Below are 16940 nucleotides of genomic sequence, written 5' to 3' on the forward strand. Positions count from 1 at the left end.
GCCCCTTGTCCTGGCCCTGGACACCCCTGAGCAGAGTCTGGTCCCCCCTCCTGCCACCCCCTGGAGATATTGATCAGCACTGAGGAGATCCCCCCTCAGGCTCCTCTTCTCCAGCTGAGCAGCCCCAGCTCTCCCAGACTTTCCTCACAGCCAGATGCTCCAGCCCCTGGGCATCTCAGTGTCCCTGGGCTGGACTCTCTCCAGCAGCTCCTTGGCCTTGAGGAACCCAGAACTAGACCCACTTTCCCAGATGAGGCTTCATCAGGGCAGGACAGAGGGGGACAAAAAGAACCTCCTTGACCACCCGGCCACGCTCTTCTCCACACACTCTCCCCAGGTGGGATCTCCACAGATGGGATCTCCCCAAATGGGATCTCCCCAGGTGGGATCTCCCCAGGTGGGATCTCCCCAGGTCAGAGGAGCACCAGAACCTCCCTGCCCCTCAGAGAAGGGGGTTTAACCCACCCCTCAGCTCACCCCAAACCTTCCCTCCCAGCTGCCCCCGACCTGGTGCTGAACGCGGAGCTGGTGGAGCAGACAGCCTACCTGGAGGACCGGCCCATGTTCATGCTGCAGTGTGCCCTGGAGGAGAACTGCTTGGCCAGCTCTGCCACCAACACCTCCCTGACCTCGGGCTACCGCCGCCTCCTCCGCTTCTCCTCCCAGATCCACAACAACGGCCAGTCCGACTTCCCGCCCCGCAACCGCCGCCGCCGGGGTCTGGCCCGACTGCCCCAGGTGGGTGACACCCCCAGGGGACCCACACTCCTGGAGGAGACCCCTCGGAGGTCCCCGAGCCCTGTTTTCCACCCACAAAGCCACCCCACGCAAAGCCGCGGCCCCGGCGTCCACCCCCCCTGCTCCCTGGGAGGTGCCACGTGGGCAGGTTTCTTGAGCCCTTCCAGGGGTGGTGACCCCGCCTGTGCCAGGGTCTGAGCTGCCTTTGGGTGAAGAGATTCCTCCTAATAGCACAGATTCATCGAATCACAGAATGGTTCTGGTTGGAGAAGACCTTTAAGATCATTGAGTTCAACCACAACCCAACTCTACCCACCACAACCCAACTCTTACATTCACCCCTGGAATAAAGTCTTGGCATCTTTGATACACAATTTTACGTTTAACTTTCAAAGATAGCAAAGAGGTATTTTATTCACTAACTTTGTAATAAAACTGCAACTTTGAGGGCAAAATTTAAACTTTTCCCTCATTAAGACAAGGCATGTATTCTACAGACCTTGACATGCTTGAAGATAAACAAATCCTTAAGTATTCGGTTGAACTGGGACTTAACCTGCAGTTCTCTTAGAACTTAGAAGCAGACATACCTTTCCCTGACTCGTTGGTGCATGTCCTTAAGACTATAGTAAAGTCAAAATGTCCCACCACAACCCAACTCTACCCACCATTAAACCAACTCTACCCACCACAACCCAACTCTACCCACCACAACCCAACTCTACTCACCACAACCCAACTCTAACCACCACAACCCAACTCTACCAACCATTAACCAAACTCTACCAAGTGCTTAAACCATGTCCCTCAGCACCACATCCACGTGCCTTCTGAACACCTCCAGGAATGGGGATTCAACCACCTCCCTGGGCAGCCTGTTCAGTGTTTGATCACCCTTTCAGTGAAGGAGTTTCTCCAATCTAAACCTCCCCTGGGGCAACTTGAGCCCATTTCCTCTTGTCCTGTCCAAACCAAGACACTTGCCTGTCTGAATCTGGAAAATCTAGTCTAATGGCCCTAAACTAGGGCAGGGGAGATTTAGGTTGGAGATGAGGAGGGAATTCTTTGGTGTGAGGGTGGTGAGAGCCTGGCCCAGGTTGCCCAGGGAAGCTGTGGCTGCCCCATCCCTGGGGGTGTTGAAGGGCAGGTTGGATGGGGCTTGGAGCAGCCTGGGCTGGTGGGAGGTGTCCCTGCCCATGCAGGGGGTTGGAGCTGGATGAGCTTTCAGGTCCCTTCCCACCCAACCCATCCTATGTACCCACAGTGTGTAGGGAGGTGCAGTCACCTCAGCTCCCTCACCTGGGAAAGGACTCAAGAACTCCTCACAGTTCTGCATCTTTTTCAAGGCACCTCAATCCTCCTGGGGCTGTGGGCACTTGTGGGGCTTTGGTTGGTGCTTCTTTTTGACCAACAGTAAATTGCCCCACATAAATGCATCCTTTCCTCAGGGGGCAGCTGATGGTTTCAGCCCAAGAGAAGCAGGAGGGCAGTGAATTGTCAAACCCAACAGGCTGGTTGAAGGTGACACCTGGAGCTCCTGGGCTGAGGATCAGGAAGGAGACCCAAGAAGGAGACTCAGAACCATCTGGGTGCTTGAAACTGGTTTCTGTTTATAGACAGGAGGATGAACTCAATTCCTGTTCAGTCTTTCCAGCCTGTAAAAAACCACCAGAATGTAAACACCTCTTGGAGTGACTCAGAAATATTTCAGGAACTGAGTCAGACTTGAGAACCTCCAACTTTTCTCAGCCAGATGAGAGAAGTTCCAAGCCCAGAGCTTAGGCCTCTTCCCTCCTCACTGCCTTTTTGATGTGGAAGCAGAACAGAAATGGGGCAAAACCTGCAGCAGGGAGTGCCAAGGGCTGAACTTCTGGCAGGTGGTGGTTTGATTGGTGGTGGTTGAGGGAAAGGCAGGAAGAGGGAAGAGGAAAAACACTCTTCAGAGGGAAAAATTCCTCCCCCCCCTTCTGTCCTTGCTCTTCCTTCAGCTGTAAATCCATGTGATGGGGCAATGAGGAAGTTTTTAAGCCATGATTGTTTTAACAGCTGGAAGGGAGAGGATTTCTGCATTTTGTGGGTATTTTTTGCATCCCAACTGGGGGGCACTGGAGGGTGAGTGGGAGCCTGTGTGTGTGGTTCCCTCACCCCTCTCAGCTGAGCTCCACAGGCAGGTCCTGGTGGCTCTCAGCTCAGTGATCCCAGGCTGGGGCAGAACACAGGGATTTGAGGACTCCTGGGTGCTCCCCTGTTCCCTGCCACCTGCTGGAGCTGTGGGATTGCTCCCAGTTCCAAGGCTGGGATCCAGTTCAGTCTGTTCCCTCAGTGTTTACGTGCCCAGCCATGACCACGTGGAGCACACAAGTGTTTGACTCAAGTGCTTCCAACTGCTTCCTGCTCTCCAAGTCCTCTGGACTTGAACTGGGCTGAAGCACAGGATGCAGTTTTTGCTGAACCAGCAGCATGGACAGAAAATCCTGGAATCATAGCATGATTTGGGTGGGAAAGCAGCTGAAAGCTCATCCAGCTCTAACCCCCTGCATGGGCAGGGACACCTCCCACCAGCCCAGGCTGCTCCAAGCCCCATCCAACCTGCCCTTCAACACCCCCAGGGATGGGGCAGCCACAGCTTCCCTGGGCAACCTGGGCCAGGCTCTCACCACCCTCACACCCAAGAATTCCCTCCTCATCTCCAACCTCCATCTCCCTCTCCCACTTTTCATCCATCCCCCCTTGTCCTCTCCCTCCCTGCCCTTGTCCCAAGTCCCTCCCCAGCTTTCCTGGAGCCCCTTCAGGCACTGGAAGCTGCTCTAAGGTCTCCCTGGAGCCTTCTCTTCTCCAGGCTGAACACCCCATCTGCTGTGAAGTTTTCTGCCAATAAATTGAGATTAAATAAAAAGCAGAAGCACCCCCAGGTTGCTGCTTTGGGTGCAACCAGCTCTGGTTGCAGCACTTTCTTAGGCAGAAGGTGGAATATCTCATGATCTGGTAAATTACAGGCCACCAAAGGGGGATTCTCCCCCTTTACTGGGCTCTCTTGAGACCCCCCTGCAGGGCTGGGGTCAGTTCTGGAGCCTCCAAGATCAGAAGGCCATGGAGTTCCTGGAGAGAGTGCAGAGGAGGGCATGGAGATGCTGGGAGGGCTGGAGCAGCTCTGGAACCAGGCTGGGAGAGTTGGGGTGTTCAGCCTGCCCTGAGGGGTGGCACAAAGTTGAATCTGGGCTCCTTGCCTCCAGGTCATTGTGGCCACTGGACCATCCCTGCCTGGGCAACCCTTGAGAGTGGTAATTAAAAGGTTGTGTGTGTTCCCTGGAGATAATCCTCCCTCTCTGTGCCTTGCAGGCATTACCACAGCATGGAGGTTTTTACCCACTATGATCTCCTGAACCTCAATGGGACCAAGGTGGCTGAAGGACACAAAGCCAGCTTCTGCCTGGAAGACACAGAATGTGAACCAGGTGTGTTGGCCACAGCCCCTTGTGCTGGGAATTTGTTGCTGTCCCCACACAGGTGTGATTGGCTTCCCAGGGGACCTGGCAGGAGCCAAGTCCTGAGGTGGCACCTGCATGGAGAGGTCTCTGCAGGTCAAAGAGAAACCCCCCAAAGCCTCATCTGTGGAGGTGCTCAGCTCCCAGCATCTTACTCTGAGCTGCTCTGGAAACCTACGTGTGCATTTTCTGGTTCCTGGGAGGTGAGAAACGCCCAGAAGTGCCTGTGGGTGCTGAGGGGAGGGAGGTGGCAGCTCCTCCTGAGCAGGTCGACGTTGAGCGAGACGCTCTTGGATGAAACCTCCTCCAGAACCTTGAGCTTGGAGCTTGTCGCTGCTCGTGGGAGCTGGAGAACAACCAGCCCTTCCTCCGAGTGTCCAGCCTGACTTGCTGTGACCCTCACCCCTCCCTCTTCCCCCTCAGATGTCCAAAAACAGTACGAATGTGCCAATTTTGGAGAGCAAGGGATCACAGTGGGATGCTGGGATGTCTATCGGCACGACATCGACTGCCAGTGGATCGACATCACTGATGTCCCACCAGGGGATTATCTCTTCCAGGTAAGGCAGGAGCAGAGGGTTGGAGAGCTCTGGCTTTTGCCTTACCCATCTGGGGTGTCAGGAATGTCATTAACTGGTTTCTTTGCATGTCTCCTACAAAGAGGTGGTGTTCCCAGGATAGCTGAATTACCCAACGGGGCAACAAAGTGGTCCCAGATCTTGTACCTCCCAAGTGAAAACCACAACTTGGAGATACCTTAAGAGCTCCTCATCCAGCTAACACTGACACAAGTCCCACACAACCCCCATGCAGATCCCACAGGGATTATGACCACGTTGTTATCCATGTGCACAGCATCCCACTGCTGTCCTGGACCAGGCGTGGGAGCAGTTTGTAATCAATACCTGCTCCAGGTGGGGATGAAACAGGTCTGCTCTGGGGTTGGCACGTTCTTACAGTCTGCTTGGTGCAAGGGAGGGGGGGGGTTGGGTCTAAAAACAGCCACTTCAACTGGAGAGGAGGGAAGAGGAATTATATTTTGTCTGTTACCCTGGAAAATATAGAGAAATTTAGAGAAGGTGGTTGAGGCTTCATCTCGGTGCGTGGGGGAAGGTGTGATCCAGCTGGCTTTAATCAAGCAGTTTCTGTCCCCTCCCAAAAGAAGTTGGGGTTTTTCTGTCATAAAAAAAAAAAAAAAATAGATCCTGGCCTTTCTGGTTCCTGGGAGGTGAGAAACGCCCAGAAGTGCCTGTGGGTGCTGAGGGGTGGGAGGTGGCAGCTCCTCCTGAGCAGTTTGACGTTGAGTGAGACGCTCTTGGATGAAACCTCCTCCAGAACCTTGAGCTTGGAGCTTGTCGCTGCTCGTGGGAGCTGGAGAACAACCAGCCCTTCCTCCGAGTGTCCAGCCTGACTTGCTGTGACCCTCACCCCTCCCTCTTCCCCCTCAGATGTCCAAAAACAGTACGAATGTGCCAATTTTGGAGAGCAAGGGATCACAGTGGGATGCTGGGATGTCTATCGGCACGACATCGACTGCCAGTGGATCGACATCACTGATGTCCCACCAGGGGATTATCTCTTCCAGGTAAGGCAGGAGCAGAGGGTTGGAGAGCTCTGGCTTTTGCCTTACCCATCTGGGGTGTCAGGAATGTCATTAACTGGTTTCTTTGCATGTCTCCTACAAAGAGGTGGTGTTCCCAGGATAGCTGAATTACCCAACGGGGCAACAAAGTGGTCCCAGATCTTGTACCTCCCAAGTGAAAACCACAACTTGGAGATACCTTAAGAGCTCCTCATCCAGCTAACACTGACACAAGTCCCACACAACCCCCATGCAGATCCCACAGGGATTATGACCACGTTGTTATCCATGTGCACAGCATCCCACTGCTGTCCTGGACCAGGCGTGGGAGCAGTTTGTAATCAATACCTGCTCCAGGTGGGGATGAAACAGGTCTGCTCTGGGGTTGGCACGTTCCTACAGTCTGCTTGGGGCAAGGGAGGGGGGGGGTTGGGTCTAAAAACAGCCACTTCAACTGGAGAGGAGGGAAGAGGAATTATATTTTGTCTGTTACCCTGGAAAATATAGAGAAATTTAGAGAAGGTGGTTGAGGCTTCATCTCGGTGCGTGGGGGAAGGTGTGATCCAGCTGGCTTTAATCAAGCAGTTTCTGTCCCCTCCCAAAAGAAGTTGGGGTTTTTCTGTCATAAAAAAAAAAAAAAAATAGATCCTGGCCTTTCCACCTTGAAATAACTCCCAGGTTGTGTTTCTCCAGGTTGTCATCAACCCAAACTATGAGGTTGCTGAGTCTGATTATTCCAACAACGTGATGAAGTGCAGGAGCCGGTACGACGGGCAGCGCATCTGGATGTACAACTGCCACATAGGTGAGAGGGGCAGGTTCCTGCTCCCTCCTTTGCTCTCTGCTTCTTTTCTCTTCTGCTTCTTCTACCACCAACCTGGGACTGAGCTCTTCAGACCCCAGAGCTTCTCTGTTCTTGGAGAGCAAACAAGGAGGGGAGGGGGTGTGAAGCAGAGCTGGAGAAGATCCCTCTGTTCAAGCCAGAAACGTTCCACTGTCCTTGGAGCAGGAAGGGAAACTCTACATTTTCTTTAATAGTTGTAAAACATCAGCATTTGGAATGGTTTTTTGGTCTTGGAAAGATCAAAGCCAACCTAGTTTCAACATGCATGGACACTCAACTGTCAAGAGCATTTAAAAATGGAATTAATTTGGGGGCTTTGAAAGATAAACTGGTTTTAACAAGGGAAATCATTTAACAGCCAGTGCCTCTTCCAAGTAACACCAGTGGTGGAGACAATTGCCAGAGGTGGCTGGAAGTCCTTCAAGGAGTGTTTTTCCTGGGGGAAAGGAAAAAATAATCCATAGAACTGCTGCTTTTTTTCTCATTAATTTGTTGGTTTTTTTTAAGAAAATCCTCGTGTGTGTCACACTTCAGATGGTGACCTAGTTGAGAAAAACCAAACCCACTTCACTGGGCTGAACAGGCACTTAAGTGTTGGATGGGTCCTTCAGCTGAGCTTCAAAAGAGTGGTATTTAAAAATAAATGTATTTAAGCTTCCATTGCTTCTCAACTAGAGTCAACAGACCCACTTGCCCTCAGCCTGGAGGAGACCTTTTCACAGGTCCTGCTCAGTCATCACCTCATTTTTTTTTAAGCCACAACAATTAGCAGTGAAACTGAGGGTCGTTTCTAGTCTTTCCCATCCAGAAAATGACTCCTGGAGGACTCTTGGCTGGTCCTTTTCTGGCAAGATTTAATGCTTCAGTTCATTAACCCAGGAAGATCTTTGCTCTTCTAGTGTTTGTGTTGAGCCTTTGTTTCCAAAGCACTTTGTGTGGACGAGGTGGTACCTGCCGTGTTCTCTGCCTTGTGTTTCAAGCTGCCTTTGCTGCCTCCTGCTCATCCCTCTGCTCTTTGTGAACCCCCCCAGGTGGCTCTTTCAGTGAGGAGACAGAGCAGAAGTTTGATCACTTCAGTGGACTCACAAATAACAAGGTGTCCACCCGATAGAAGAGCCTCCCACCCCACTATTTAAAGAAGCAAAGTTCCTGCTTCGGTGATTCCCCTCAACCACTGCAAGAAAAATCAAGCAAACAATCAAAACTCTATATTAGCAAGGTAAATTATTGTCTAAAGATGCCTTCCTTCCCAGTTTAGGTGCTCAGGCCACGTGTGTTGCTTTCAACTCCAGCCCCTCCTACTTGAGATAGTCAGGAGCAGGCTCTGAAACTCTTACTTGGCTCCTTCAGCATTCCAACCTTCTCCATAAAGGTTCCTCCTTCCACTTTCCAGTACCATCTATAGTCCCAGGTGTAGGTCCAGGCTGCAGCAAGTCTTTGTTTGGCTGCCAACAACCTAGATCTGTCTTGACTTCCTTCAAGGCTTTGATTCCTTCAAGGCATTAACTTTGGTATCTTCAAGCTCTTGGAACGCACCGTTGATGCCAACGTCTCCGTTGGTGACACAGCTTCTCCAGCACAGCCAATCCTCCCTGCTGCCATCTCACGACTCCATTTTAGCCAAGAAATGCAGGAAAGGAACTAGAATCCAACCAAACACCACAAATTGGAGCAGCTTTTTCTGAGTAGAAGAGCATAAAGCATCATTTAATCCTGCAGTGAAACTCTTGTCAACTCCCAACGCGCGCTCGGGAGCAGAGCAGAACTGTTTTCTCTGGGTGCATCAGGGCCCTGTGGAGCTACAACTCCCTGGTCACACCTAGAAGAACATCTAGAAGAACACCTACCTAGAAGGACACCTACCATCTTTGCAGATCTCCTGATACCGAGTCCACTGGGCTGTGAATTTCCACTCCCCGGGAAGCTGCTCACCCAACAGATCCCAAATCTAAACGCTCCCTTCCCAGCTGGATATTCCCTCTCCTCTTGAAAGGATTCATGTAGCATTTTGGCATCACTGCACCTCAAAGAGGTAACTTCGTGGCTTTCATCCCCAGGGATCTGGCTGCTGCCACAGACCCACCTGTGCCAATTTGTCTGTAAAAGGCTTTTCTTTACCCTCAGTTATCATGGTGCTATGTGTGCCCCTCGGTGGCTCTGAGGACACACATTGCTGCACGTTTTCAGACACAGCTACTTGAATAAAACATGGTTGACCCAGAAAACCCACCTTCTAGATGCCAGTTGTGTATTTCTGTTCCATGAATATGGAGGGCCTTGTTCACCATTCCTGGTTTGTTTTTTTCTTCTCCCTCTGTGTTTGTATGGAAGGCTCCTACAAGCAGCTGGAGTGAAGTGACCATTTCAACCCCCAAGGGGGACTGAAACTGGTTCCATTTCACTTGTCCTCTCCATGACCTACCTCACAGGGGTGTTGTGAGGCTCCAGGAATGCAGAAGTCCTTTGCTCATGCCTGTCATAGCTCTGTCATTTATCCAGGGGCCCAGATGGTGGCATCTAGGGAAGGTTTTCAGCCTGCTGGGAGCTGGGGCAACTCCATTTTGTTCTCAAGATGCTGAACTATGGTAGGAAGAGCAGAGCCTGAGATGGGGTGAAACTGCCCCAGGGGGTCTTGGAGCTTCTCTTTAACACCACCAGGCTCAGAACTGGCAAGTTTGGGTTTTCATTTCCTCCTCAGGAGGTGACAAGGTTCCTTGCAACAAGACAAGTCACAGAAAGAAGGAAAAACTCTGCAACTCATTCAAATCCTTGTCAGTTTTGGGGGATATTTGAACAATAACAGGAACAACAAAATGAACATTCAACAGATTTATTTCTTTGTTAACTCCTGCTCTTGCTTACAGATGAGTTTTGGCCAACAAGACACAATTAATTTATTCTAATGTACTTTATTTTTAATTTATAGAGCAGGCTTCTTCTATGGTAGGAAGAGCAGAGCCTGAGATGGGGTGAAACTGCCCCAGGGGGTCTTGGAGCTTCTCTTTAACACCACCAGGCTCAGAACTGGCAAGTTTGGGTTTTCATTTCCTCCTCAGGAGGTGACAAGGTTCCTTGCAACAAGACAAGTCACAGAAAGAAGGAAAAACTCTGCAACTCATTCAAATCCTTGTCAGTTTTGGGGGATATTTGAACAATAACAGGAACAACAAAATGAACATTCAACAGATTTATTTCTTTGTTAACTCCTGCTCTTGCTTACAGATGAGTTTTGGCCAACAAGACACAATTAATTTATTCTAATGTACTTTATTTTTAATTTATAGAGCAGGCTTCTTTCTCTCAGCAGCCCCAGGAACAGAGCAGGGCAAGATCCTCTCTGGGATGAAGAGCCAAGAGACCTCCCAGGCCTTGGCTCTTGAGCTCAAGATCTCCCTAAACAACCAACATTCCAGAAAGAAAATCAACTGTTAACCCAGAAGAGAACATCCTGGTGGCAACTCACTGTTCTGCATGCAGCTTCATAGCACAGCCATGCTCATCTAGACATTTGAATTGGGTTTATTCCTCCTGGTCCAGGTTTTCTGGTAGGAACATCTCAGGACATGAGTTGTCCTGCTGCTTGTGCTTCAGCCCCAGTGCCCGGGACACCAACCTCTTGGCCACTGCAGTGTCAGTCTGGGGTCTTTCTTTTGCAAGATGAAGGAGTTCTAGGTTCAAAAAAATAAATGGGGGGGGAAAATCAAGTTAGTGTTTGTTCAGGTGGAGTCTTGTGGCTAAATTGAAGAAGCACAGCCTGGTGTCTTGGTCCTTATTTGTTTTACAGAAGGAGCCCACGAGCAAATCATTCCAGCCCTGCCCAGTGAATTGGTTTTGCTTTTAGACATGAGGAGGGAATTCTTGGGTGTGAGGGTGGTGAGAGCCTGGCCCAGGTTGCCCAGGGAAGCTGTGGCTGCCCCATCCCTGGGGGTGTTGAAGGGCAGGTTGGATGGGGCTTGGAGCAGCCTGGGCTGGTGGGAGGTGTCCCTGCCCATGCAGGGGGTTGGATCTGGATGAGCTTTCAGGTCCCTTCCAACCCAAACCATCCCCATGGTTGTGATTTTCCAGTTCAAGAGCTCTTTGGCTGGGATGAAGCTCCAGGCCCTTTCTGCAGAGGTGGAGAGAACTGTTCCCCCTTGGCTTTCAGGAGCAGCTTCCTCATCATTCCTGGCTAAAGTCAGCAAGGCCCATCTCTGAGAACAAAATGAAGGCAACACAGCCCCACCCTCTGACCCATGCACAGCAAAGTCTGATCTCAATTCAGACTCATCAAACCCCCCACTCTAAACCCTTAGAAAACAGGAAAACCTGCATTTCTGGAAAAAAAAAGCTGCTTTGGGAAAGCCCTTTGGCCAGTGACCTCCATGTCCTGGTGCTCACCTGGCTTGCTCCAGTTTCATCTTCAAAGAAATGGCTGGATCAAAACTTGCCCAAGCCCAGACTAGGCTGGAGTTGGCAATTAGCTAATGATTAATCAGCACCTGATGGCAAATGGATGATCCAGTTGGCAATGGGGGCTTTGTTTGCTGTTGTTCCTAAGGTCTGTTCATCAAGGCAGTTCAGCAGCAGCTTTAAAAAGGGGCAAAGCACCCACAGCTTGGGGGATAAACCTGCCCCTCTTCCTTGAGACAGCTCAGAAAAAAAACCCAAAAGAGACACTGTCAGCTAATTAAGATGCAGATTTGTGTTTAGAAGCCAAATGGTAATTAAATGTTGTTGTTTACAGAGTATATATAAATATCAGGCTCCCCAGGAGGAGCTGATCACCTGATTCAGCACCAAGAACCAGGGAGTGTGAAATGAAAAAGAGATGAAGGGGAAGAGTGTAAAAGCAAATCCAATTCTTTGCCGTTTTCATTGAAATTCCAAAGCCTTAAACCCCTCAGGAGCTTCTCCCTGTGACAGTGTCCCTTGCAAACCTGTAAATCAAATGGATTCCAAGTGCAATGTACCCTGGGAGCACCCACCTGGTTGTACCTGCAGCCAAGTCTCTACTGCTACCAAATTCCTGGCACTTCTTTGCTGTGGCAAGTGTAACTGATCACAAGATGATTTTCAAAGGCAATAAAAAGAAATCAAACAATCTTCATGGCTAAAGCTTCACTAGTTGTTTTTCCTTCACCTGACCCTGAATAAAACTGTGCCAACCACAAAATGTAACAGCTGTGGGTGCTGGTTCATCTCTGACCTGTACCTGCTGGTCTCTGTATTATTTATTAGCTTTATTATCTGGTATTATCTGCAGAGAAACTTGAAATCACTCCAGACAGACCCAGCCAGACTTAGAAGCTGCAAAGTCAACAAAAAGCAACAACATTTGATGTTTTTATCATTCATTCCTCATGTAGAAGGGAGAAAGTGACTGAAAAACTTAAACACAGGTACCAACTCTAAGTGATATATGATAGAATCCTATTTTTTATCACCAGATTCACCTTTTCCAGCCCCTCACACCTGCTGCAAAAAGGCATAAATCAGCAGCACTGACTCAGGAATTGAAATGATGACACAAATTGGCTGAAAAGACTGTGAAAAAATGCAGCTGGGGGACTGTATGAAAGGCTTTACAAACTGCTCACTGCCCTGCAATGCCAAGAGAAATAAATATATCAACATATTCTGTGTATTTTATAGGTACATGTGTGTATTTATACATCATAACAGATAAAAAACCCCAAATATTGGTCCTTAATGTGTATTTAACTTGCCCAAGTGACCACTCAGGCTACAAAAGACTGGTAAACAAAGATAAAAGCTTAGTAATAATAATGAAAAAGCTCCCAGATTGTCTTACTTGGTCTCTGAAGGGCCTTGACCTTGGACTGCTTTGTGGCATGGATCAGTGGTCGGATCTTTAAGGAGGGGTAACGTCTGCCCAGGGCTTGGGAGGCTTGAAAGAACAAAGAGTTGGAATGAGCAGCCTGAATTTTGGTGGGTTTAAGAGTAAAAAAATCACAGTGTTATCAATTCTGCTTCATGTCACCTTCAACAGTTCAGGATTTGAGCTCAACCAGCTGGGTTCTGCTCACCTCAGGTTGTTCCTCACCCAAGAAGAAGGCCCAGGAAAATATAAAGTTGTTTTAAAAACCAACTCGGTCATTTTAAGACTGAATCCCAAGGGAAAAAGGGACTACAGACAGTGCTGGATGGAAACTCCCCCTGGGATGGCCTTTGTTCCCAAGCCAGTTTGCCAGGAGGTGTCTTCCCCACGTGCCACTAGACACCAGGAGGCTCCTGTGCCCTTCCAGGAATTCTCCAACCAAGAATAAAAAAAACCTGGGAGTTTCTAGAAAATGCCCCACGAGTGGCTCAGGAAACAAAAGGTGCCCCTGGTGATGATCCAAGCTAATTAAAAATCTGCTGCTCCTGCACAGGAGTTTCCACACATCACCACAGCAGTTCCAGCTTCTCAAGCCTCAAAAGCTTTTCAAGCTTGAAGTGTGAAGGAGGAAAGTCAAGCTGAACACAACCTCCTGTGGCCACAGCTTGGCCTGAGTGCAGGACTGACCCCAGCAGCTCCACAGGACCCTCCATCAGCCACCAAAGGTGTCACAGAGTCCTCAGGGTTGGAAAGAAGCTCTGAAGATCATCTACCCCAAGCCCAAGTGGAGTCATCCTACCTGCAGAGGGGCTGGAGAAGATTCCCAGGGCGTGTGTATCGTCCACCCACTGGATTTTGAAACCACCCTCACTGCAAATGGAAGACAAAAGGTGAATATTCATTACTAAGAAACTGAAAAGGCAACAAAACAAACCCCACAGAACAAACCCATCAGCCACCTCGAGTTCCCAGGAGCACTTTGGGGTTTTTATGTAGCCAGTTGCTGCATTTCAAAGGATTAAACCGGTGGTTACATGAGGGGAAAGAGAAGGAAAGGAAGGAACAGAACACAAGATGTGCTCCTTTCAAGGCAACAATCTGCAATTATCCCACCAGCTGCCCCCAGGAGCTCTCCTTTTCTTTTAAAAAAACAACCCTTGGCCAAAATGAACCTTCATTTCAGGGCCTGTCAAGAGAGTGGTTTGTGTCTTTGTGGCACAAAAATACACCTTGTCACTCAGGTGGTGCTTTCCAAACACCACCCTTCAGCTCAGACATGCCCAACAGAAAGCAGGGGATTTATAGAAGTGGTTTTATAAAGCAGAGGGAGAAGAGGCTGAGGTGACAATCTAATAAAGTGCCAGTGGAAAATGGTAACTGGGGAGCAGGGAGTTCAAAGCTGTTCCTGCAGCACAGGAAATACCAATAAAATCGACTGCTCAGATTAGATCCATCCCTTTCCAGCTCAGTTTCTCTCTCCCAGTGAGTGGAAAAAATACATGAAACTCAGACACCAGACAGTGGCTTATTTAAAATGTGAAGAATGGGGTTTGAGGATCCACAGAGGTGAATGTTCCCATCTCAGCTAGCAGGTGTAGCAAGAGGGTGGTGGAACAAAGGGAGAGGTGCCTGCAGGTGATACACTTGAGCACTTTCATCACTAATATGGGGCTGAACTTTGTTCTGATCCTGCTGCTGATCCTGTGTTACTCCATTCCCCAGAATTCCACCAGAAATCTTATCTCCAACAGCAGGATTGAGCCCTTTTCCTTGCAAAGACTTAGCACAGCATTTCACTCCAGCCCTGGGACCAATTACAAAGAAGCTCCAAGACTCTCCCTCAAGCCAGAGTAGCAGGAATAAACCTGCATGTAGGGAACTGTGTGTGACAAGAGCCCTGGAGAACCTGGTTGTGTTTTAAATTATGTATCAACTGCAGCAAAGTCCCCTTGAAGGTTCAGAAAGACTGAGCAGGAAGGTTGGAACTGAAATTCAGAAACACATCAGATCCTGTGGTGTGTTCAGGTCTGGCTGCTGCTCATGGCCTTGATGTGCTCAGGCTCTCTGAGGTACTCACTGGAAATCTGAGAACACTTCCAGCAGGTGTTCTGTTTTCACTGCTGGGGAGAAGTCATAGATCTCAGTGACGTGGCCAAAATCCCCCTCGCTGAGCTGAGCGTCTCCGTAGCTGGAATAATCAACACTGATCCTCTCAATGTTGATGTCCTTCACTGTTAAATGACCCACAATCTGAGGAGAGTAACAACAACAAAAGATGAAAAAAGATGAGCCAGACAAGATTTCACTTCCTAAAATGATCCCCCAAAGCCCCACCTTGGCCTCTGCAAACCATTTCTGTGGCCACATTCAGCCTGGGGCAGGGACTCTCCTCCCACGGGTTGATGCCACGTCCTGAGCCACCCTCTTTTTTTCCTCAAAGTTGCTCCCCGTGGCAATAGCTGTGGGAAAACACTACCTCTGCCAGGAGCTCTGGGGTGCAGTCCTCCACCTCCTCCTCCTCCAGGCCTCCCTGCCCACGGGCAGCCATGCTGTCCTCCCTGGAGAGCTCAGGCCACGGTGCATCAGCCAAACCTGGCTGCTCCTTTTCCTCCTCTGCTCCGGGGACCTTCCTGCTGGGACCATCCACCCAGGACTCCTCAGGAGCACAGGGGTTGGCACCACCGACCAGCTCAGGTACAGCCAGAGGTTCATTCTGCCCTTCTGAGGGGTCCTGAGCAGGCTCCACCTGGGCAACACTGGGACACTCTTGATCTTGGCTTTCCAACGGGGAGGAACTCTCGCCTTCCTCCACCGCGCCGCCGTTGGCAAAGTCCTTGCCCTGTTCTTCAGGCAGTGACACGTCCCCACCACTCTCCAGGCTCCTGGCAGCAGCTCTGCTCTTATCTTGGTTTTCCAGCACCAGGCACGTCATGCTGGACTCTGCTGCAGCCAGGGCTGTGCAGCAGCTGCTGCTGCTTCTGTCTGACAGGGAGGGATTTTTGCCACACTCCACATCCCGCCTGCTTTGGTCTTCAGCTTGCACTTGGCACAGGATTTTGCTGCCTTCTGGTGTGACACCATTGTCACAGCTCTGGTCTTGCTCTTCTGCTTCCATGGCCTTTTTATTGTGCACAGAAGAAAGGGAATCTGAACAGTCTTTATCTTGACTTTCCTGCCCAGAGATGCCCTCGCTATTCCCGAAGGATGGGACACCCGTGGGGCACGGAGGACATTCCTTGTTTGTGCCATCCTTCTTTTGGCCTGACACACACTCTTCACCAGGTTCCTGCTGCTTGCCAAGGGTCAAGGAGAGACCACCTGAGCTGGATTCTGTCTTCCCCAGCTCCTCCTGGATGTCCCCAACTGAAACTTCAGGGCAGATCTCTTCTTCTTGGGCCACATTCCCAGCGGAATCAGTGCTGGCTGCTCCCGGCCTGTCCCACTTGCCCCACTCCCCTTTCTTCCTCATGGCCTTGGGGACGTAAAGGGCTTTGTCTGGTTTCTTCCAGGGTGGCCTTTTGATCCTGCCAGACCCCACACAGGCTCTGGAGTTGTCCCCATGCATCTCTCCACCGTGTCGCAGCCGCCCGCCCCGGCCCCAGGGCTGCGCGGCCCTCGGGGGTCTGCTCGGGGGGTTGGTGCTGGGTTTCTGGTCATTGGTCTCACTGGGAAGCCTGGGATCAGGAGAGAGGAGCAGAGGAAGCCAAATGATGTGACATGTGTGAAAGAGAGAGAGAGAGAAAAGCAGCAAATCTATGTGGAAGGCAACAAATAGGAGCAAAAAAAAAAAAACACAACAAAGAACCTCTTCCTTCTTCATGACCGAGATGTCACGGAGAAGAGAAGGCTCCAGGGAGACCTTAGAGCAGCTTCCAGTGCCTGAAGGGGCTCCAGGAAAGCTGGGGAGGGACTTGGGACAAGGGCAGGGAGGGAGAGGACAAGGGGGAATGGATTGAAACTGGAAGAGGGAGATTGAGGTTGGAGATGAGGAGGGAATTCTTGGGTGTGAGGGTGGTGAGAGCCTGGCCCAGGTTGCCCAGGGAAGCTGTGGCTGCCCCATCCCTGGGGGTGTTGAAGGGCAGGTTGGATGGGGCTTGGAGCAGCCTGGGCTGGTGGGAGGTGTCCCTGCCCATGCAGGGGGTTGGATCTGGGTGATCTTTCAGGTCCCTTCCAACCCAAACTATTCCATAAGAGCCACCCTCCTCTTTGAGGAGAAGCACCACACCACTTTCATGCTCATAAGTGGGAACCAACAGCCCCCAGCCATGGAAGAAGAAGAACCATGCCATGTAGGAAGCACACCACACCTTACAGCTGAGTGACAGATGACTGTCCTCCTCCTCCATCCTTCTCCCACTGAAAAGCTGCTCAACAAATCCACATTGTCCACGGTCCGATGGATCAAGTACCTGAGGCGACTGGAGAGGGGGGGGAACAGGAGCAGGCTGGAAAGAAAGGGAGGCCAGAGCATCA

At 50.5% G+C, this 16940-nt stretch overlaps 2 protein-coding genes across 2 annotated transcripts in view; one reads left to right on the top strand and one right to left on the bottom strand.

Annotated features, from left to right (window-relative positions):
• The window catches only part of LOXL2 (lysyl oxidase-like 2), a 49647-nt gene extending 41821 nt beyond the window's left edge, over nucleotides 1–7826 (top strand). The window contains 6 exon segments of the mRNA XM_010007161.1: nucleotides 497–710; nucleotides 712–738; nucleotides 4078–4193; nucleotides 4647–4783; nucleotides 6499–6610; nucleotides 7681–7826. Of these exon segments, the coding sequence (XP_010005463.1) occupies nucleotides 497–710; nucleotides 712–738; nucleotides 4078–4193; nucleotides 4647–4783; nucleotides 6499–6610; nucleotides 7681–7760 (686 nt within the window). The 3' untranslated portion in view covers nucleotides 7761–7826.
• Nucleotides 7827–10168: 2342 nt separating this feature from the next.
• Nucleotides 10169–16940, bottom strand: part of R3HCC1 (R3H domain and coiled-coil containing 1) — an 8173-nt gene continuing 1401 nt past the window's right edge. Inside the window, exons 2-7 of the mRNA XM_010007168.1 lie at nucleotides 16775–16912; nucleotides 14944–16141; nucleotides 14545–14717; nucleotides 13267–13337; nucleotides 12441–12536; nucleotides 10169–10317 (exon numbers count right to left, since the gene is read on the bottom strand). Coding sequence (XP_010005470.1) covers nucleotides 10169–10317; nucleotides 12441–12536; nucleotides 13267–13337; nucleotides 14545–14717; nucleotides 14944–16141; nucleotides 16775–16912 — 1825 coding nt within the window. The remainder of the gene's footprint in view (nucleotides 10318–12440; nucleotides 12537–13266; nucleotides 13338–14544; nucleotides 14718–14943; nucleotides 16142–16774; nucleotides 16913–16940) is intronic.

Source organism: Chaetura pelagica, unplaced genomic scaffold (assembly GCF_000747805.2).
Source record: "Chaetura pelagica isolate M959 unplaced genomic scaffold, ChaPel_1.0 scaffold731, whole genome shotgun sequence".
Classification (NCBI taxonomy): domain Eukaryota; kingdom Metazoa; phylum Chordata; class Aves; order Apodiformes; family Apodidae; genus Chaetura; species Chaetura pelagica.